At 38.8% G+C, this 25,153-nt stretch overlaps 1 protein-coding gene across 1 annotated transcript in view; it reads right to left on the bottom strand.

The window, feature by feature from the left end:
• cntn5 (contactin 5) overlaps positions 1 to 25,153 on the bottom strand; it is a 204,115-nt gene that overhangs the window by 136,444 nt on the left and 42,518 nt on the right. The window contains exon 4 of the mRNA XM_067388973.1: positions 21,060 to 21,155. Coding sequence (XP_067245074.1) covers positions 21,060 to 21,155 — 96 coding nt within the window. The remainder of the gene's footprint in view (positions 1 to 21,059; positions 21,156 to 25,153) is intronic.

Below are 25,153 nucleotides of genomic sequence, written 5' to 3'. Positions count from 1 at the left end.
CGTTTCTGTAGTTTACATGGAAACAATAATGGTATTGTTTTCAAAAATGTGCTCTTTGAAAACCGTTTTTTTTTTTTTTAAGTTTTGCACATTCTGGCCCCTTTTAGTTGAAATTGGTGTCATGTAAATGGCCCCAAAGAGTCACTGTATTGGAATAGAATGAATGTTCATACTTAAAGGGGACCTATTATGCCCTATTTAACAAGATGTAAAATTAGTCTCTGATGTTCCCAGAGTGTGTATGTGAAGTTTTGGCTCAAAATACCCCACAGATAATTTTTTATAGCATGTTAAAATTGCTACTTTTAGTGGTTGAGCAAAAACGAACCTTTCGCGCGGTCCCTTTAAATGCAAATGAGCTGCTGCGCTCAGCCTAAGAGGGCGGAGCTTCACCAGCTGATTCTCTGGTGACAGGAGTCAGTCAGGACGCGCTATAATGTCAGAAACTGTGCGAATATATGCTGCATGGAGATAGAACAGGTATAGTTTAGTTCAGTTACGGCTATAACTTATACTGTCTTCTTGTTTTTAGTCTACTATATTAGTACAGGCCTGTTGTACCGTCCGAATGATGGCCAAAACTATACAGATGAGTTTTATGATGTTTATTGTAACTTACTTAACACAAAAGATGAAGCGTCTGTTTTCACACTAGAAAATCACTGTAAGAGCTTAATAAAACACTGCAAATGTGCATTAAAATATTATCCATAAACTCTCTCTCTCTTATCCTTGTATTATCACCAACAAACATTGCGAATTACACAGAAACTCTCGTTAAAACTAACAGTAAACAAATATATAAAGACCTTATGCCTTTCGGGTGGTGCTTAATAAACTTTATACCCGTAAATAAACTCAGATGAACTGTAATAAAGTGCCCTCACCTTCATTACAGCCGTATAGTATCACTCTGGAGACTAAGCTGGATCACAAACAGTTTTTCTTGTATATCCTTGAGTAGCACATTTCAGCACAGTCTCTGTTTTGTATTGTTCCTTTGTATTGAAATTCGTTCACTGAGTGAAATGATTCGCGCAGACATAAACTAATTTCGACAGAACTGAGGGAGCATTTTCCTAGAAAACCAACTCGTTTTCAGCAGCTCAGATTTAGGTAGTAAATGAAGAGAGCTATGTGGATTAATCCATCCATCTACAGAACACCTACAACGCTTGGGAGACAGTGCAGCAACGGAGGACTCGCCGTGAACTCGCTCAGGGCGGGTCTATGTTCAAACGTCAGTGTCAGTCAACACTGTGGGCGGAGCCTGTGGCTTTTGTGACCTCACACTGCCAGGGATCTGGAAACGGCTTGTTCTGAGACACTGCTTATGATTTATGGGGATAAAAAAAAAAAAAAGGAGTGGGTGGATTTTTATCATTATAGGGTGGTTGTGTACACACACTGCCAACACACATGTATGTCCAAACACCAGGCTAGACTTATGCCGATATTCGGTAATGCGATAAATCGTGATAATGAATATGCGCGATATTGTAATCTTCGGCACTTCAGAATACCGTAAATAATAATTTATTACCAATTATTAATTTTTTAATGGCAATTAAGAATACTTTACCCTTCAATCGTATAAAATGCACAACACCGCTGTATTCTGCGTCAAAAGGACACGCGCTCCGATGTAAACAATCCCAACGTGCACGAGAAGCACATGGCGGAACCAGTGAAGGAGACGAGCTGAATGAAAGTGCGCGTTCACTCTCTGACAGCAGAGGGCGCTGATGGAACAGCAGCGTGCAGCGGTTACCACAGAAACCGTGCAAACAAAGTAATTTCATTCATTTTTTGGTAATCTCAGTGTTGTTCATCACAGCACCAAATACTGAATACTTAAAAACGACTTAAAAGGATATTTATTTTCAAACCTAAACATTTTTATATTTTAATCTGGACTACAACATGCCCTAATGATTAGAAATGTTCTGATTATTTGTTATTGTTCAGTAAAACTTTGAAAACATACAGCTTCATTAGTTAACATGTTAATTCATTATCACTAAACTGACAATAAAAATACTTATAAAGTATTAATTATTATTAATTAATGTTAATTTCTTAGTTACTGTTTAATAACATTACTAAAATCAAAATAACTTATTTAATGGCCCTGAGATAAAACTAACAATGATCAGTTGTGTTTCTAAACTAACATTAACAAAAATAAAACACTTTCTGTAACAAATGTAGCTATTGCTCAATCTTAGTTAATGCATTAAATAGAGTAAAGTGTTATCTGTTGTTCTTTATAGCCTAATTCTTTTGCATTTTAATCTGTTTAAAAATTTCAGTCAGAGTTGTTTTTGTTTTATTACAAAAAGAGTTCTTAAACCTGTTAAACTATGACAAAAATGGTTTTGCAACTTATTTTAATATCGCGATAATACCGTATACCGTGATAAAAGCTTCATCAATTAATCGCAACATGAAAATTTGATACCGTCACATGCCTACACCAGGCAAAAGTGAATTTTGCATAATAGGTCCCCTTTAAATGCACAACTGAGTTGGTCACCTACACTTTTGCTGCCAAGTCATGATGGGATGATATAAATAAGCTTTAAAGGGATAGTTCACCCAAGAATGAAAATTCTCTCATCATTTACTCAACCTCAAGCCATTCCAGACGATATCAGGTCTCTGCACTTCTTTTGAACTTGAAATTAGATTACCTCTGTTTGACAGAATCCTGGCTTCACTGTAATATACCAACTACCATATTAAATATTGCTGGGTATCAATGCTTTAGAAAGGACAGAAACATTGGTAAGAGGGGAGGAGTATTAATATACATCAAAGACAAATTTAAGTGTAATGTAATTAAATTGAACACCCCCTTAGAATGTCTAGCCTTGCATGTAGCTTTATCACCTACTATGTATTTTAATATTGTTGTCCTCTATAATCCATCTTCTCATAGTACTTTTTATGATGAATTAAGCCATGTAGTGAAACAATTAGACTCTTATAGAGAGACAAAAACAAAAACTTAAAAGCATCTTTTACAAAATTCAACTATCAACTAATGATTGTAGGACCTACAAGGATAACTAGACAGACTAAGACCTTTATTGACCTCACATTTACTAACAAGCCTGAACGTATAACACGGACTTATAATCTTATTACAGGACTTTCGGACCATAACATGACCCTGACTGTTAGGAAATTGACTAGAAAATGCTTGCAGTGTTTTGGTCAACCTGACAGTGAAAAAATAAAATGCATTATTCCAAAATCTAAAATTGTACAATTTGAAAGGGAATTTCATAACATAAACTGGGAACAGATTACGGCTCTAGATGATGTAGAGGAGTGCTGTAATGTCATGACAACAGCTATTACAGGATTAACACATACATTTACAAAGCAAATAAAATCAAGACAAGAAAAATCAACTGTACCTTGGATTAATAATGAAATACATAAACTTATGAAAAAGCGAGATTTGGCTCTAAAATATCATTACGTTCAAAACTTAATAGTGATCTTTTGAATTATAAAAGCCTATGAAATAAAGTTGTACTTGAGCTGCGCAAAGCAAAAGCTACATATTACACTCAACTAATTGCTAATGGTAACAGTAATTTACTATGGAAGCATCTACATAATATGACTAACAAATCTAATAAACATAAAAGGATCACAGAACTTATCATCAATGGCAATACAATAACTAGTGCCACTATGGCAAATGAATTTAATTCATATATTTTTTTACAATCAGTTGAAGAATTGACACAAAGCTTTCAACCTGTAGATAGTCAAATTTCTTCTGCGAGAATTGTTTCAGCAGATTGTTTTTGTATTAAAGAGATTCAAGAAATAAACTTTAAAATTCCAAATCTGACATTTATAATATGAATAGTTGTTTTCTTAAAAAATATAGAGATGTTCTTGTCACATCTTGTTATTCTATCCATAATAACCTGTACATTCCCTAGTTCTTGGAAAAAAGCAGTAATCATCCCAGTATTCAAAACAGGAAGTCAGGACTCTGTGTGTACCTATCGTCCTGTATCAATTTTACCAGTTTTATCTAAAGTTATCGAAAAAGTTGTAGCAGCACAATTGATTGACTACTTAGAAGCCAGAGCCACAGCAGTTTGGATTCAGACCAGGGTACTTAACTGAAATGGCAAACTGTTGTTTAATTGAAAATGTTAAAAAGGATAAGGGCAAGGTGGTGGGAGCTGTCTTTATTGACCTTAAAAAGGCCTTTGATACGGTCAATCATAGTTTACTTTTATCTAAAATGTTAGGTTTTAATTTCTCTGCTGAGGCAGTTGAGTGGTTTACTTCTTACCTCCAGTCTAGAGCACAGGGTGTTAAAATAGATCAAGACATATCTGCATTTTCAAATATCAAAATGGGCATTCCACAAGGCTCTATACTTGGACCTTTGCTGTTCAGTCTCTTTATAAATTACTTACCTCTGCGCTGCTCAGGGGCCAGTTGTCAGCTTTATGCGGATGACGCAGTTCTTTATACCTCTGCTACGTCACCTGAACAGGCTGCAGAGGCATTGTCTGTTTGTATGTCTCACATCCAACAATGGCTCATTAAAATTCAGTTAGTTTTAAATTTGTCAAAAACAGTTTCTATGTGTTTTTCTATTAGGAAACACGATTTAAAAGGAAATTTCAATATTAATTTACAAAATGAAAAAAAAAAATCACTCTGTTACAGAATTTAAATATCTTGGATTGGTCCTAGATTCTCAACTTAAATTTGATAAACATATAAAGAAAATTTCAAAAACAATACAAAGGAATCTTAATTGTTTTAAATGAATTAGAAATTACATTCCAATGTGAATACTTTTGTTATTGATAAGATACTATTTAAAAATGAAGTAACAAAACAGACAGCTGTTTAACTGGTTACAGTTGCACTGATAGTTATGGCTTAATTGCAATGGATTAGCTAGTTAAAATATATGTGGAGTGTACTTAGCTATTACAATGTTTTCATACCTCCTTCTCAGTACATGCTTTATTCTTTTTAACGTCCCTCTTTGAACATAAGTTTAATATAGTCGGCTGGGCAACGGTTCTCTTCATTTTTTGGTGCTACCCGCTCTCTCTCTCTCATTCAAACATTAGAGCTCCACTCGCGTTGTTTTGGTGAAAATGCGACGCGCATTGGTTGGGCGTTACCAATCGGTTCAATGGAAGGGGGGCATTTTTTTTTTGACTAATTTATTATGACAAACTCATATTCGATTAGAAACAAAATTATTGTTACAAAATAAATAAATTATACATATGTTAGTATAGATCTACTGTGATTTTCATTTCGAAATATTGGGGGGGTTGTAACTGACGGATTTGAATATTGTTTTTTTTTTTTTTTTATGTTGTTTAAGGCAAGTGCGAGCTCTTGGGGCGTGGAGCACCAGATTTAAAGGGGCCGCGTACCCTGAATCGGCTCATTTATAATGATGCCCCAAAATAGGTAGTTATAAAAATAAATAAAAAAAAATCTATGGGATCTATTTTGAGCTGACATTTCACAGACACATTCAGGGGACACCTTAGACTTATATTACATCTTTTAAAAAAACGATCTAGGCCACCTTTAAGTAAATTTGTTGAGAGACAGAACAGCAGTAGAGTCACGAGAAGCACTACATACCACGACTGTAAAATTCCATACTGCAGGACTAGCTTTGGCCAGACAGCCTTCTCTGTTAGGAGCTCTAAGCTCTGGAACTTATTACCATCTGACATTAAAACTATCCCTGACTTTAAAATGTTTTCTTCCAGACTTAAGACTTGGTTAAAGACAAACCAGAACTGTACTCATTTTTAATACTGTAACTATAATGTGTATGCTTGGAAGATAAAGAGTTTTATTATTTGAGCATTATATTATTGCATGAACTGGTTTCTGGATATTTTATTGTATTTACTGTTGTTTCTTTTTTTAAAATTTATTTATTTATTTATGACTGTTAAAAGCCCTTCTAGGGACAGGTGTTGCAAATTAGCTACGGCTATATACACTGTGATACAGACATCATATTGTTTTGCTATAATGATCTATGTTGGTGTTATCTGTCCCTATCAAATAAACCATAAATAAATAAATAAATAAAATCCCTGTGACTTTCTTTCTTTCTTTAGACAAACACAAACAAAGATGTTTAGGAAAATAATCAATCTGAGTGAGTCCATATAATGCAAGTAAATGGGTGTCACTCGGTTGACGCTTGTAAAACCACACACAGCGATTGTGACGGTAATCCATATGACCCCACCGAATGAATCAATGTCTTCTGAAGCGTTCATATGACAGTAGACTGGAAGTATTGATTTATAGTTAAAAGAGTTTAAAATATTAGTGTGTGTGGTTTTCTAAGCGTCAACCGAGCAGCGGCCATTCACTTGCAATATATGGACTCACAGGCCCTGTGCACCTGGTAATAAGATACGTTTTGGTTGGTCGGATCACAAGTGTCCAATGCTAAATACAGGTGTAAACGGGATCTAAAATATTCTGAGCTTGTCCACTTTCGACCACTTCCAGAGGTAATACATATGACATGATCTCATACCTGATTTCTAACACACATTTATTTCATAGTCAGAGCAGTAGAGAAAGCTGCTGCTCTCAGTATGTTTTTCCATCGTCTACTTTCACATTTGTATATAAATTGTGTGAGCTTATTTCATCCATCAGATTGAAAGATCTGAAAAAGCCCATACATTTACCCACCCATAGACCCTCTCCTCAAAGAAATCAGGACAGAAGTGGTTGAAAGTCAACAAAAGAGTCAGATTAAAAGTTGGGGTGTAAACGGGAATGTGTCTCCCTCATCTACTTGTGACCCCATCAGGGGTGGAGCCAGACATTGTAAACATTCGGGGCTTAGCCCAATCCATTTTGTCCAATGTCATTTTAATTTTCTGTTAACAGCTTTACTGACATGAAAGGAGCTTTGTTGTAGTATGCTTGAGAAAAGTTGATAAAAAAGTACATTATTTCCCACTGGAATTTGTAAAACTATGTTGGGTGTACCTCCTCTAGGAAAAATTGACCAAAGAAACAGCATTGTACCTGGACATGAAAGAGGGTTCAAACATCTTTTTAGTTGTGATATAGTGTTTTAGGATTCCAAACAATTATTACAATGATATAATAATGATTTAGGTCTATATAATTAGTCATATGACAGTAATATCCATATATTGTAACAAATGCACTGTAAATAAATAAATAAATAAATGAGAATTTTTATAAGTAGTTACTTTACACAACAGTATAGGGAAATCACAGTACTTTTGTACTATTTTCTACACTTTCAAAAGATAAATCATTGAGCTTTTATTTTGATCACCATCTGATCGCATGAGCCAAGTACACTTGAAAGATTCAGGGCTTTTGGAAAAACATTCGGGGCTCCAGCTCCCTTAGCCCACCCCTAGTACCGCCCCTGGACCCCATCGACCAAAACTAATAGCAGGTGTAAACAGGTCGAGAGATATAGATTATATTCCTAAAAATCGTTATTTCTGTTTGTCTGAAGTAAGAAAGTTATATACATAGGGGATGGCATGAGTGTGAGTGAACTTTCCCTTTAAGCTTCAACTTTCCAAGAGTGTGACTTTTAAATAATCATTGTGAATGCTTACTGGTATTGATCATAATTAAGTTTTCATTGTCAATGTTGACTATAAAATTGACTGTGAGCAGTTTGTGTACTGTTAGTGTATTGAACAGTGATCAAGCTTGCCAGAAAATTCAATTAATTTTGCCTGTTTATGAGGCGACGTTCTTGTGCGACAAAACTAGATTTCCCATAATTATCTATTCCACATACACAGATAAATCAGTTACACACATAATAAGCTTCATTTGCACTTCTTTTGTTTTTAATAGCTGTATAAACGCTTGCTGTCTTTGTCAGTGTCACAGACACGTCAGGTTCCACCTCACTTCAGTACCCGCGCACCCAATCACCAGCGTACTAATCACCGCCACCTGAAGCTCATCACATCAGTCATCAACACCAGCACTTAAACCCCACACTCACACACACTCACTGTCCGGTCTCGTTTGTGTTACACCAGTTGTAAACTTACCTCAAGGACTCCCAAGGCGATACTTACCCAGCCTCATCATCTCCTTCGTCTCCATTGTCTCCAGTCTCCTCGTGTGCCTACCTACCAGTGTGTGTGAGTGTTTCCATCTGCCTTCTCCAGCGTCTCCCTCTTCATTCATCTGCAACAACAACAAGGACAGTATTATCTCTCATTCCACCTCTGAGATCTTCCACCACTTCATTCACCACCCGTTTTGCCCTGCTGTTTGCTCAATAAACATCTTAACTGCTTTTATTCCTGCCTCCGGTGTCTCTGTTATAACAGAAGACCGGAACGTAACAGCTAAGCATCAGCATGAGCCATCAGGACCCCTTTCAGGAGCTCGTGGACGTTTTACGTCGAGCACTCACCTCACAACCACCATCACCATCACCAGCACCCACCGCTGCTGCCGCTTCCGCATCCACCGCCACGGCTGCTTCTCCAGTCTTCACCGCCAGTCCCATGGCCAAACCGGCGCCCTACTCTGGATCGGCGGAGGAATGCAGCGGATTCCTTCTGCAGTGTGAGTTGGTTCTGGAGATGCAACCGCACCTCTACCCCACCGACACGGCTAAAATAGCGTTTATAATATCACAACTGCAAGGTAAGGCCCTTCTATGGGCGGATTCTCTCTGGACTCAAAGAAGCTCTGTCGTTAAATCATACCCTGCATTCGTCTCTCACTTCAGAGAAGTCTTCGGAAAACCCCTGACCGACTCGTCTACTGGTGAGAAATTGTACAACCTTAAACAAGGAAATAAGAGTGTTAATGATTATGCCTTGCAGTTTCGAACGCTAGCCGCAACCAGTGGTTGGAACGAACAAGCCCTCATCACCACCTTTCGACAAGGGCTGGAGCCCAACGTGCGGTTGCATCTCGCTGCATACGAGGACTCCCTAGGACTCGAACGCTTCATCCAACTCGCCATCCGCGTGGGTTCTCGTATGCAGTCGTGCCTCCTAGAGCACCAGAGCCAGCCACCAACCACCACACTCCTCCGTCGGTTCGAACCCGTCAGCTCCCCAGAACCAGCAAGTGAACCAATGCAAGTGGATAACTCCCGCTTATCTTCTACAGAAAGACAGAGACGGCTGACCCTGAATCTATGTCTATATTGTGGTTCCCCTGGGCATGTAATCTCCACATGCCCAATTCGTCCTCCTCGACCCGTGGTGAGTGCCATCATTCCCTCAATCCAAAAAATGAAACCACTCACTACTGTAGTAAACCTTACTGCTGCTGATGCTTCTATTTCAGTGGTGGCGCTCCTCGATTCAGGGTCAGCAGGAAATTTCATCTCCGGCGCCCTCTGTCGACACCTCGGGCTCAAGACCTCGCCTTCTCCGAAGGTTTACAAGGTCCACTCCATCACGGGCAAACCCCTGAGCCGAAGAATGATCCGACGGATGACTGGACCACTTCAGCTGCAAGTGGGTATCTTCCACACTGAGAACATCCATCTGCTGGTTCTGGAGGAATCCACCGCTGACGTGGTTCTAGGGCGTCCATGGTTGGAACAACACAACCCCACCATCTCCTGGCGCACGGGCGAAGTCCTGAAGTGGGGCGACCACTGCTTCTACAGCTGCTTCCCAGACCTTCCTACTCCAAGATCTCCTCTCTCCAAAGACATCTCCATTAACGCAACCTCCATCGAAAGTCCTGTGGATAAGCGCTCCGTCGACATTCCACCCGATTATGCCCACTTCAGTGACGTCTTCTGCCCGCAACGCGCCTCCAAGCTTCCTCCACACCGGCCATGGGACTGCGCCATCGATCTGTTGCCGGGTGAACCAGTGCCTAGGGGACGCATATACCCCCTATCAGTACCGGAGGAGAAGGCCATGGAGGAATATATCAAAGAGGCCCTAAACCAAGGATACATCCGCCCGTCTACTTCCCCTGCTGCTTCAAGCTTCTTCTTTGTGGCCAAGAAGGACGGAGGCTTGCGGCCCTGCATCGATTACCGCTCCTTAAACAAGATAACCGTCAAGTTCAGGTACCCACTTCCCCTCGTCCCAGCGGCCCTGGAACACCTCCGTGGTGCCACTGTGTTCACGAAGCTGGACCTCCGCAGCGCGTATAACCTCATCCGGATACGCGAGGGGGACGAGTGGAAGACCGCCTTCGTCACGCCCACCGGCCACTACGAGTACCTCGTTATGCCGTATGGCCTGGTCAACGCCCCTCCGTATTCCAGGACTTCATCCATGAGGTGCTCCGGGAGTTTCTCCACAAGTCCGTCCTAGTGTATATAGATGACATCCTTATTTACTCCCGGAGCCTGGCCGAACATCGCCACCACGTTGCGGAGGTCCTCCAACGCTTACGGCAGTTCCATCTATTCCTGAAAGCAGAGAAGTGCTCATTCCATCAGCCCTCTGTCCACTTCCTGGGATACGTGATAGATCACAGTGGCATCCGGATGGACGAGGGGAAGGTGTCCGCCATCCAGAACTGGCCAACCCCAAGCACCATAAAAGAACTCCAACGCTTCCTAGGTTTCTCCAACTTTTACCGCCGTTTCATCAAGAACTACAGCACCATCGTCAGTCCACTCACCAACCTACTCCGTCATCAGCCCAAGTCTCTGTCCTGGTCCCAACCTGCCAACGAAGCTTTTGAACACCTCAAGAAAGCCTTCACCACCGCTCCCCTCCTCGTCCACCCCAATCCAGACCTGCCATTCGTCGTTGAGGTGGACGCCTCCACCACCGGAGTGGGAGCGGTCCTATCACAGCAGCAGGGGAATCCAAGTAGGCTCCATCCATGTGCCTTCTTCTCCCGCAAGCTCAACCCGGCGGAGGTCAATTACGACATCGGGGACCGGGAACTCCTGGCTGTCAAGCTCGCCCTTGAAGAGTGGAGGCATTGGTTGGAGGGAGCTAACCATCCGTTCCAGGTACTCACTGACCACAAAAACCTCGAGTACCTAAAGGCTGCCAAACGACTCAACCCTCGCCAAGCCAGATGGGCGATGTTCTTTTCAAGATTCAACTTTACAATATCCTACCGTCCAGGCTCCAAAAATCTCAAAGCTGACGCTCTCTCACGTCTCCATGCACCCGAGGAAAAGAACGAAAACCCCGACACCATCCTGCCCGAATCCATATTTATGAGCCCCATCGAGTGGTCAGAAGAGACACTCCCCTCCTCCAATGCCTCCTCACGAACTCCGCCGGGTTGCCCCCAGGGCTTGCGTTACATCACCCGGACACGACGCACTCCACTCCTGCACTCCGTTCACTCTTCACTTGGCACTGGTCACCCGGGGGTCAATGAGACCCTCTCGCTGCTCAAACAGCGCTTCTGGTGGCCAAACATGGCCAACGACGTCAGAAGGTACGTGCAGGGCTGCAGGGAGTGCGCCATCTCCAAGAGCCCACGCCATCTTCCCACCGGCAAGCTCCATCCTCTGCCCGTTCCTGAGAGGCCCTGGTCACACCTGGGGGTCGACTTCGTCACCGACCTCCCAGAGTCTGAGGGTAACACATGCATTCTAGTCGTCGTAGACCGTTTCTCCAAGGCCTGCCGCCTCATTCCCCTGGAGGGTCTACCCACAGCCATGACCACAGCCGAGTTAATGTTCAACCATGTCTTCCGTCATTATGGAATCCCCGAGGACATTGTCTCTGATAGAGGACCTCAATTTATCTCCCGAGTCTGGAAGGCTTTCTTCTCGCTCCTGGGTGTGACCGTCAGCCTATCGTCTGGATACCATCCTCAGTCGAACGGGCAGACGGAACGGAAGATCCAGGAGATCGGCCGCTTCCTGCGTACCTTCTGTCACGGCCACCAGAACTCCTGGAACCAGTACCTGGGTTGGGCCGAGTACGCCCAGAACTCCCTCCGTCAAGCCACCACTGGATTAACACCTTTCCAATGCGTACTCGGTTTCCAACCCCCACTGTTCCCCTGGAACGGGGAACCCTCCAACGTTCCTGCCGTCGACTACTGGTTTCGGGAGAGCGAGAGGGTATGGGACTCAGCTCACCACCAGTTGCAGAGAGCCCTGCGCAGGCGCAAGATGACAGCCGACCTTCGGCGCTCCCACGCTCCAACCTACCAACCGGGGCAGAAGGTCTGGCTGTCCACCAGGGACATCAGGATGCGCCTGCCCTGCAAGAAGCTGAGTCCCCGCTTCATTGGCCCATTCACCATCCTGCGACAGATCAACCCCGTCACCTACCGGTTACAACTCCCTGCACAGTACAAAAGAATTCATCCCACCTTCCACGTGTCACTATTAAAACCTCACCACCCTTCTGTTCTTCCCTCCACAGAACCTGACGTGGCAGCCGTCGAGCCCCCCCTTCCACTCATCCTGGACGATGGAACTGCTTACGTGGTACGAGAGATCCTGGACTCCCGGCGCCGTGGTGGTCTCTTGGAATACCTGGTGGACTGGGAAGGCTACGGCCCCGAAGAACGCTCATGGGTCCCCAAGAATGATATCCTTGATCCTGCTCTGTTACAGGCTTTCCACACCAACCACCCAGACAGGCCTGCCCCACGACCTCGAGGTCGACCACCACGACGTCGGGGTCCTCGGCCCTCAGGAGCGGGCCGTGGGAGGGGGGGTACTGTCACAGACACGTCAGGTTCCACCTCACTTCAGTACCCGCGCACCCAATCACCAGCGTACTAATCACCGCCACCTGAAGCTCATCACATCAGTCATCAACACCAGCACTTAAACCCCACACTCACACACACTCACTGTCCGGTCTCGTTTGTGTTACACCAGTTGTAAACTTACCTCAAGGACTCCCAAGGCGATACTTACCCAGCCTCATCATCTCCTTCGTCTCCATTGTCTCCAGTCTCCTCGTGTGCCTACCTACCAGTGTGTGTGAGTGTTTCCATCTGCCTTCTCCAGCGTCTCCCTCTTCATTCATCTGCAACAACAACAAGGACAGTATTATCTCTCATTCCACCTCTGAGATCTTCCACCACTTCATTCACCACCCGTTTTGCCCTGCTGTTTGCTCAATAAACATCTTAACTGCTTTTATTCCTGCCTCCGGTGTCTCTGTTATAACAGTCAGAATGCGAAAAAGAATTTGGCCAGTGTGTTTATTTTATTCCAGCCAAAATCGCATATCACATTTCATCATAAATATGCTTTCCGACCACATACTGTCGGAAATTTCCAGAAGAAGTTACATCGAGCAAAGATAAGAGTATACAGTCAATTTTATTTTTTGTGTGAACAACGCTCCACACATTCATCAAGGTCAGGAACCAACAACGCCTCCTCTACACTTTGAGTGGTAAAGCAAAAGTGATCATATTGAGAGTAATATCCTGTTTACATCTCAGTGATCTCAATTTATTTTCATTTACTTTCAGCTTTAATGTCAATACCCATATTAATATAGATGAAACCTCCTACGAGCAATTCAGACAAATGAAAGACAAATTAACCTCAAAACCATCCTACGAGTCTTAAAATAAATTCCCTGCAGTTCTTCTCATTCCACACGTATCATATTCAAAGAGCTGTTAATAGTTCCAGCTTATTACCACATGATGTTCTCACAGGTCCTACGGTCTATGTTCCAGACAGTTATTAAATAGTATATTATATTGGATGTTAGTTTCATTAAAAAAAAAAAAAAAAAATCCATGTATATGCACAATTTATCTGCAAAATGAATGTCAAGCATTTCAGTTCAGAGGAACATCTATTCAGTCCAAAATTTTGATCAGAGCATAAAGCATTTACATTATATTTCACAATAAATTGCTTGCTATTGCTAAATGCTTGCTTATATTATTGTATTTTGATCTAATCAGATTCTTAAAGCTCACTGCCACTCAGAAGGTTTGCAGCTCTAACCCTGATGGAAAATTAGTATTGACATTTAAAGACAAATCATTCTCTGACCTGGTAGCCAATGAATGATGTTAATTTTCTTCATATCAGCTTTCCTTGCTAGCCAAACAATTACAGAAAATCGATCGACTAAAAACAGCCTTGTCTCAAGTAAATTGGTTGCTCGGTTTCTTTTTTCTTTCCTGGAGTTTGCAACTGGTACAATGCTATGGCTATACCTCCTATGTTCACTCTTGAAGGCCGGGAAATGATGTGCCACAACAGACATATTGTAGCAGTAAAAAGTTTGGACACACTGGACTGAAATTATATCTTTGCATGAAAAAGTATGTGAACCCCTTGCAGAATCTGTGAAAATGAGAATTATTTTAATAAAATAAGAGGGATAATAAAAAATGCATGTTATTTTTTGTTTAGTACTGTCCTGAGTAAGATATTTGACATAAAAGATGTTTGCATTTACTTCAGAAGACAAAACAATAGCTGAATTTATTAAAATAACCCCATTCATAAGTATGTGAACCATTGATTCTCAATACTGTGTGTGGTTACCTGATGATCCACAACTGTTTATGTTTTGTGATGGTTGTTCATGAGTCTCTTGTTTGTTCTGAGCAGTTAAACTGAGCTCTTTTCTTCAGAAAAATCCTCCAGCTCCTGCAGATTCATCAGTTTTCAAGCATTTTTGCACATTTGAACCCTTTCCAGCAGTGACTGTAGGATTTTGAGATCTGTGTTTTCATACTGAGGACAATTGAGGGACTCAAACACAACTATTAAAAAAGGTTCAAACATTCACTGATGCTCCAGAAGGAAACACGATGCATTAAGAGTCGGAGGGTGAAAACTTTTGAACAGGATGAAGATGTCACAATTTGTCTTATTTTGTTTAAATATCATTGTTTTTCATTTAGTACTGCCCTTCAGAACCAACAGAAGATACTTGCAGAAAAATTAAGTACAATTTATCTTGATATTTGAATTCAAAAGTTTTCACCCCTCAGCTCTTAATGCATCGTGTTTCCTTCTGAAGCATCAGTGAATGTTTGAACCTTTTTTAATAGTTGTGTTTAATAGTGTGAAAAGATGAATCTCAAAATCATACAGCCACTGCTGGAAAGGGTTCAAATATGCAAAAATGCTTGAAAACTGATGATTCTGCAGGAGCTGGAGGAATATATATATATATATATATATATATATATATATATATATATATATATATATGCGATGTGATATATATATATATATATATATATATATATATATATATATATATATATATATATATATATATATATATATATATATATATATATATATATATATATATATATATATATATATATATATATATATATATATATATATATATATATATATATATATATATATATATATATATATATATATATATATATATATATATATATATATATATATATATATATATATATATATATATATATATATATATCACATCGCACAGCCTCCTCCGGCTTGCCTTCTTCCCATAGTGCATCCTGGTGCCATGTGTTCCCCAGGTAAGCGACGCAACACATCCAGCCATCCACGTGATGTAAAAGAAAACGTGATTCGTGATTCCACCTTCTTCCATTGCTCCATGGTCCAGTTCTGATGCTCACATGCCCACTGTTGGCACTTTGCAGCCCCATAAGCAACAAACTGCAATGCACTGTTTTTCTGACACCTTTCTGTCAGAACCAGCATTAACCTCCTGAGCAATTTGAGCTACAGTAGCTCAAATACAGTAGCCTTCGCTCCTGATCTTTACTTAATATTGTGATGATTTTTTGGCATAAAAAAAAATCAATAAATTTGACCTATACAATGTATTGTTGGCTATTAATACAAATATACCTGTGCAACTTGTGACTGGTTTTGTGGTCCAGGGTCACATAAATATATTAATTTAAAATTGGTCACACACAATCTGGGTCCATTTATTCCCCGCAGTAAAGCAGTCTGATGTAACTTCAAAATGCTTTTGGCAACTTGACTATCTCATCTTGCCAAACCACATTGGACCATGTCCAGATGTGCGATTTCAAACAGACAGAGGTCATTATTGCGCCATACAGGCATGAGCATGACCATTACTGTTTACACCACGATAAGGAGCCGAGAAAGAGCTTCAGCAGTATTAACGCAGGTGTAAATTCACCAAAAACTCCACTCTGAGCTAAATAAATCCCGGCCTGTGCTGACACCGCCACCTTCGGCTTAATCCTTATCTGCTCCAACCCCTTTCCTTATTGGATATAATACGTTCGGTGGATATCATCGACAGTTCTGCCCGGCTCTACTTAACGCGTCACCGGATAATCATAAGCCATTATTTTATTACTCTGCAACTCTCAAATGTAAAGTGTGATTGATTTTGTGAAGGAACACTGTTGATGCATCCGTCCAAACCCCGTACTACAATGCTGTTTGTTCTGTTCAGGACAGTGAATAACATAAAGAGACTTTGCCAGATTGATTTGTATCATAACTGACTAGGCTTCCTGTTCCATATCGGTCCTTTTGTGTCAACCTATCCGTCTCTAACTGGTCGATGTAGTGTTTCCAGACAAGCATCAGCATCAAGGCTCAAATTTACCGGATCATTAGAAATGAAAAGGAATCGCACTCAGACAATTATTTCACGCAGACACTGGCAGCATGGGGGAGCGTTTTAGTGGCCTGTCTCAAATCTCACTGCTCAGTTGTCCTCTAATGGAAAGAGGATGAGATCTCTGTTTCTGTTATGAAAGGGTTATGAAAAGTCATATTTTAGTGCAATATCATCCTTTTTTTGAACTTGACGTCCCTTAGTTACCATGAACTGTAGAGAAAATTCGTGAAGAGTCAGAATTGCGAGATATAAAGTCGCAGTTCTGTTTTTTTTTCTCGCAGTTGCGAGTTATCGTGCAATTCTTACTTTATAACACACAATTCTGACTTTATATCACAGAATTCTGACTTTATATCACACAATTCTGACTTTATATCACAGAATTCTGACTTTATATCACACAATTCTGACTTTATAACTCACAATTCTGACTTTATATCACATAATTCTGACTTTATAACTCACAATTCTGACTTTATATCACACAATTCTGACTTTATATCACACAATTCTGACTTTATATCACAAAATTCTGACTTTATAACTCACAATTCTGACTTTATATCACACAATTCTGACTTTATATCACACAATTCTGACTTTATATCACACAATTCTTACTTTATAACTCACAATTCTGACTTTATATCACACAATTCTGACTTTATATCACACAATTCTGACTTTATATCACACAATTCTGACTTTATATCACACAATTCTGACTTTATAACTCACAATTCTGACTTTATATCACACAATTCTGACTTTATATCACACAATTCTGACTTTATATCACACAATTCTGACTTTATATCACACAATTCTGACTTTATATCACATAATTCTGACTTTATATCACACAATTCTGACTTTATATCACACAATTCTGACTTTATATCACACAATTCTGACTTTATATCACACAATTCTGACTTTATAACTCACAATTCTGACTTTATATCACACAATTCTGACTTTATATCACACAATTCAGACTTTATATCACACAATTCTGACTTTATAACTCACAATTCTGACTTTATATCACACAATTCTGACTTTATATCACACAATTCTGACTTTATATCACACAATTCTGACTTTATATCACACAATTCTGACTTTATATCACACAATTCTGACTTTATATCACACAATTCTGACTTTATATCACACAATTCTGACTTTATATCACACAATTCTTACTTTATAACTCACAATTCTGACTTTATATCACACAATTCTGACTTTATATCACACAATTCTGACTTTATATCACACAATTCTGACTTTATAACACACAATTCTGACTTTATATCACACAATTCTGACTTTATAACTCACAATTCTGACTTTATATCATACAATTCTGACTTTATATCACACAATTCTGACTTTATATAACACAATTCTGACTTTATATCACACAATTCTGACTTTATATCACACAATTCTGACTTTATAACTCACAATTCTGACTTTATATCATACAATTCTGACTTTATATCAGACAATTCTGACTTTATAACTCACAATTCTGACTTTATATCATACAATTCTGACTTTATATCACACAATTCTGACTTCATATCACACAATTCTGACTTTATATCACACAATTCTGACTTTATATCACACAATTCTGACTTTATATCACACAATTCTGACTTTATAACTCACAATTCTGACTTTATATCACACAATTCTGACTTTATAACTCACAATTCTGACTTTATATCATACAATTCTGACTTTATATCACACAATTCTGACTTTATATCACACAATTCTGACTTTATAACACACAATTCTGACTTTATAACTTACAATTCTGACTTTATATCACACAATTCTGACTTTATAACTTACAATTCTGACTTTATATCACACAATTCTGACTTTATATCACACAATTCTGACTTTATATCACACAATTCTGACTTTATAACTTACAATTCTGACTTTATATCACACAATTCTGACTTTATAACACACAATTCTGACTTTATATCACACAATTCTGACTTTATATCACACAATTCTGACTTTATAACTTACAATTCTGACTTTATATCACACAATTCTGACTTTATAACTTACAATTCTGACTTTATATCACAAAATTCTGACTTTATAACACACAATTCTGACTTTATAACTTACAATTCTGACTTTATATCACACAATTCTGACTTTATATCACACAATTCTGACTTTATAACACACAATTCTGACTTTATATCACACAATTCTGACTTTATAACTTACAATTCTGACTTTATATCACACAATTCTGACTTTATATCACACAATTCTGACTTTATAACACACAATTCTGACTTTATAACACACAATTCTGACTTTATATCACACAATTCTGACTTTATAACACACAATTCTGACTTTATAACTCACAATTCTGACTATATCACACAATTCTGTCTTTATATCACACAATTCTGACTTTATAACACACAATTCTGACTTTATAACTCACAATTCTGACTTTATATCACACAATTCTGACTTTATATTACACAATTCTGACTTTATACCACGCAATTCTGATGTTTTTACTCGGAATTGTGAGTTTATATCACAATTCTGACTTTATAACTCACAATTGCATGTTATAAAGTCAGAATTGTGATATAAACTCACAATTCTGATTAAAAACGTCAGTCTTTTTCCCTCACAATTGGACATTATAACACGCAATTGGGAGTTTATATCTCACAATTCTGAGAAAAAGTCAGAATTGCATGATATAGTCAGAATTGTGTTATAAAGTCAGAATTTTGAGATATAAACTTGCAATTTTGACTTTATAACTCACAATTCTGACTTTATATCACACAATTCTGACTTTATAACTCACAATTCTGACTTTATATCACACAATTCTGACTTTATAACACGCAATTCTGACGTTTTTATTTGGAATTGCGAGTTTATATCACAATTCTGACTTTATAACTCACAATTGCATGTTATAAAGTCAGAATTGTGATATAATCTCGCAATTCTGAGTTAAAACATCAGTCTTTTTCCCCTCACAATTGGACATTATAACACACAATTGGGAGTTTATATCTCACAATTCTGAAAAAGTCAGAATTGCGAGATTTAAACTCGTATTTGCTAGTTATAAAGTCAGTATTGCATGATATAAAGTCAGAATTGTGTAATAAAGTCAGAATTGTGAGATATAAACTTGCAATTTTGACTTTGTTCTCGCAATTGTGAGTTTATAACTCGCAATTGTGAGTTTCCATCTCACAATTCTGAGAAAAAATTGAGAGATAAAAAGTCGCAATTACCTTTTTTATTTTTCATTTTAGCTTCATTTTTTAGCTTATTTTTTAGCTTCAATAGCATACAGATTTAGAACAAGCCGAGACTATTCATTTCTGGCTGAACTATCCCTTTAAAAACGGTTTGCTTTGTTGAGGACTGGGCAGACAGGAAGATAGGAAGCTGTATGAGGTTACTCTGGGTTTCTAGGAGCACTAAATGTTCTAAAAATGGACATCTCACCACAAGCCTTTCATCTGATAGTGCTAGTTCAACTGCCCTGTCTGTATCCTTCTCTTCCCATTATCTTTGTCCTCCTGCGTTCAACTTCATTTAACCTGCAATTACAGGAACTGGAACAAGACAAGCAGGGACTGAAAAACGATTGAAGTGAGAAAGGTGAGATTAAACTATTGAAAAGACTAATTTAGTTCAGCAATAGTCCAGGCTGGTTTGTGGCTAGTCTAGCTTGAACTTAACTCATAGACTCTTTAAAGCTGCAGTCCACCTTACTTTAGCCCGATTTACAACGGTAAGCTTGTAGCAATGTGTTCTTTTTATTTATTTATTTTTTTAATTTGAGTGGTACTGGTTGGTTTCCACAGGAAAAATGAGTTTGCCTTTGCCACATTATGTCACGTGTGTATACATAAAGATGGAGTCCTTGATGCTGCAGGTGGCGGTCATTTGTAGCCACTTTTCACAGCAGCTGGGATAATTAGGCTTGTCATTTTGATGGTGGATTGTAATCAAGAAAGGTAAAATTGACCATCATCACTGACAACTCCCACATCAAATATGGCAAACAGAAGCTCAATCATGAGAACCAATGAGGTTCGTTCTCATGTGTTACGCGGCACGTTTGAACTTCCACAAGAATGAGGTTTGTTCTTGCGCGTCAATCAAGTACGGTTGAGCTTCTTTTATGTTCACTGATAAATGTTACAGAGCAGAGCTATGAAATATGGCAGAACAAATCTACTACTGGCATAGAAGATAAATCTATATGACTTGTAATATCCATCTCATAAGATTCTTGTATATAAGATTGTTTTTCATATGCAGCCAGCATCAAAAAACAACAAACAAAATGCATGCTGGTGACCTTTATGCTGCTCTTTTCAACAGTGTATAGAGAGGGAGACAGAGAGAGCAGAGAGAGAGCATACCCACCTGGCGAATGAGGAGGGGGGGCACACATTAGCACAACCCCCTGGCCTTCCCTCACTGAAACGGCTCCTCTAGTCCGTCCGCTGAACGCCCCGAGATCTGCAAACACACACACACACACACACAGGCGTGGTTTTAGCCAGTGACAGAGTGACACACGGTGGCACAGAGGCAGCTGTTAACCTGCAGATTAAGGGTCAGAGATTGCATATGAGTGCCTGAAAATCGGATAAGCGCTCGCGGCTCGGCTAGATTTAGTATCTGTCACCTGAGGTGTGACCTCCGTGTGAGATTTCACTTTAACCTGCTCTACACCCCAAACCTGCCACTTAAATCTCACTTCCTGTTTCCCTCCGGACACATCGGCCAAGTGGTAATTAAAACAGGTAACCTTGCTCGAAGCCTTCAATCTTGTGAATACTTTTAAAATACCGAAGAGACGTGGGAAATCATTTTAGTTCACAAAAAGCAGAGCAATCATTACAGTTTCAAGCCATGTCTGAGGACAGTCGTCGGATGGTATTTTTAAAATGTAATTTGAGTTGGAATGCTGAGGTGAAGGTTTCCACATGTAGCAGCGCTCTGGACAGGTGGAGCTACTACAGTTAATCTGTTGAAACAAATTGCATTTGCATAAATTACCATAATTAATCTGCAAACTCTCAGCACATCACCATGCCACTGGCTGACTGCCCTTTTCAGCGAGAATAGAGGTGGGGGATGTAGTGCTATCAGAGTATTGTGAAGTAATTACAAATTTGGATAAGAACAACATTATCATTGTTCAGAGGTTGCTGTAAATATCAGTTACATTACCTTAAGTACCTAACTTATAAAAAATATGCTCTAAGAACATTTTGCTAACATTACCATTCATTTCTAAATGTGCTCTGAATAGTCAAAACATCCAGTTTTTTAAACATTTAAAGAATGTGTTATTGGTTATGTGAACATTAGAGAAAACATTAAGTGAACAGTCAATTTTTTATTTTAGTTCCATAAATCATTTTATTGTGCTAAGATTTTGAGAATGTTATTAAAGATAAATGTTATGAGAACGTTAGAGAAAACATTACGTGAACAGTCCATTTGATCATTATGCAGACAGTATAGGAACAATCATGTTGAATGTTCTCTGATTGGCCTGAAACAAGTAATTAGTAATGTTTAAAAGGTGCTGTATGTAATTTTGACTGTACTAAATCACAACAATTCCATAATATGTTTCCAGAGTTTTAGGAAACATATCAAGTTCACATACTTGTTTCTCTTAAAAAACTATGCTACAGCGGTTAATTCAACTTTGACATGTGTGTTTCATGTTGGAATGTCTGTTTTTTGTTTTGGACAGTGTGATCCTGCCCACTGCCAATTTACCTAGTTGGCGGAAAACAATGCATATTGTAGCCACGGAGGCCAGCAAACAAGCTAGGTCAGAGATCCAGATTCTACCTGACCTAAAAAGCCTCGGCATCCATGTAAAAAGCACCATGAATGGGAGATAAATCAACTCATCAACTTGGAAGGCTTGTTGCCTTCCATTGTCAATTGTGCTCTCGCTCCTGTTGTGTGTCCTCAATCTGGCATGAAACCTGCCAGACCCAAACCCGTGTGAGCATCGAGTCTGAGGAGGAGGGTTTGGGAGGAAAAACCATAGACTGTAAAAAAATATGGACGTAGTGTCCGTGACATCACCCATAGATTTCTGAACAGCAGTTTTGACGCGTAAATGAGGCCGCGGCCATCTTAGCTGCACGTGACCGCACGTCACTCATGGATAACTGAAAATGGGCAAAGAGGCGGGACGAAGTTGGAGCCCACGCCCGCTCTAGCTATCTATCTTAGATACTATCTAAAATATTAATAAAGATAACAATATCATTAGAAAGTACTAAAGGATTACTGTCAATCTGCGGTGCTTTTTTTACGATAACGTTATAGATGCTCCAACACCAGGGGTGTGCAAATAACACAAATCAAATGGGATTTCATACCTTAATGAAAAAGAGATTGCGAGATGAATCCAATCCGTGGCACTTGGGTAAAATATATATTATATATATATATATATATATATATATATATATATATATATATATATATATAATGTACCAGATGTATATCTCTCAAATGTTCTCTCAAACTAATGAGCACAATGTATAATTTTTCAAAATAGTGCAGCAGTTTTAGTTATATCCAAGCAGTGATGTCAGAGTTGTATATCCTCCTGGTACTGTCATTTTAGTAAATCTCAGGAACAACACTTTTAGCCAATGCCACGACGATCCAACAACGTGTGTTCCGCATGGGAGCACATGTACACAGACTGACATCTGTCTCGAGTATGCAGCAAGCCATATATTGTATAAAATAATCCAGAAAAAAAGGCACAAATACGGCTGAGATGCCAAATTCAGTGGCTGAAATGAGCTGCTGAGGTAACATGACGGCTCACAGACAGCAGCGGCATACCTGTCACTCAAGTGACCACGCCCTTAATTATGCAGAACTTTAAGGCTTAATATAATTTAAACAAATGAGCTATAAAAAAATTCACCCCCCTCAGAGTTGTCATGAAGGGCAAAATTCGCAGTATAGACCAAAACAACAATATGAACCAGAATGTAAACATGTTTTTTTCTGCTGTAAGCTTGGCTAATTTAACATGATGGTCAATGAGATTCTGCTCACTTCTGCAGCCTGTCCCTAGCGGCCAGTCGATGAATTGCAGTTTAATTCACTTCCGTATTGGCTTCACGAGATACAGGGGGAGGTTGCCGCTTGGGAAAAACCTTCTCCAATATTTTGAATTTGGACTGCAGTACCCATTTCAAATGTTGGTCAATATTACATACTGACGAACATCAGACGGATGCTGAAATGTTTCCGGGCGGAACAAAAACGGAGTGTCAAGTTTGGCGCAAACCTGGCTTTTAACGAAATCGACGCGGGTTCGGATCCACGGTTTGCCGAGCTCGCATTTATTTTCAATAAAAATGACAATAATGTTCTAAAAGTGGAAATAAACTGCGAACAAGTATTTAATAATATTAAAAGTGTTTATTGGGTAGGGTTAGGGGAAGGTGTAGGGAGGGTTTTTATTCATTCAATACGGCAGCATCCATTTAATAATTTTAATAAATATAATCATTTACACTCTATGATATTATTGTATACTGTTAATGTACAAAAATACTGAGGTGCAACTAATATCTGCCAATATAAAGTATAGATAGCATCTAATTACTATTTATTCTTATTGCAAAGAACTGAAACATTTACATGGTGTAAATAGAAATCTATTGCTATTTTCATTTAGTGTAAATAGCATTTACAAACTTTAACACTGTACAACTAATGTTTTTGGGCTAACATTTTGAGAACTTTATTAAATCCTTGTAAGTTATTCAGGGACTTTTTTACGGAAGAGGATTAGGGTCAAGCAATAATAAAAAAAATAAAACCATCTCAAGATTAAAGTTGTTAAATTTCGAGAAAAAACTCGTTAAATTTTGATAAAAAAGTCTAAATAAAATGTTGAGAATAAACTCGTTAAATTACGAGAAAAAAACTTGTGAATAAAGTCATTAAATTACGAGATCAAAATTTGTTAAATTATGAGAAAAATGTCGTTCAAGTCTCATAACGTTTTTAACGACTTTTTCTCATAATTTAATGACTTTATTCTCAACATTTTATCTCGACTATTTTTCCTCAAAATTTAACGACTTTTTTTCTCATCATTTAACGAATTTTTTCTCATAATCTAACAACTTTTTTCTCGTAATTTAATAACTTTATTCTCAAAATTTTATCTCGACTTTTTCCTTGAAATTTAACGAAGTTTTTTCTGGAAATTTAACAACTTTAATCTCAAGATGGTTTTATTTTTTAATAATTGCTTGGCCCTAATCCTCTTCCATACTTTTTGACCCCAAATGACGTTTGCTGAAAAAAAAAAAAAAGGACAGGTCCCTGTCAAGACGTCTGTCTGGGGAAATGAATACGGAAATGAAAAAAAGAAAGAAATTAAGAAAGAGATTTCACATTTGATTGCACATTTTATTTTTTTATTTTTTTGGACAAGAACAGTTTGA

This window comes from Chanodichthys erythropterus, chromosome 7, assembly GCF_024489055.1.
Source record: "Chanodichthys erythropterus isolate Z2021 chromosome 7, ASM2448905v1, whole genome shotgun sequence".
NCBI classification, from domain to species: domain Eukaryota; kingdom Metazoa; phylum Chordata; class Actinopteri; order Cypriniformes; family Xenocyprididae; genus Chanodichthys; species Chanodichthys erythropterus.
This window is presented reverse-complemented; position numbering and strand designations above follow the sequence as displayed.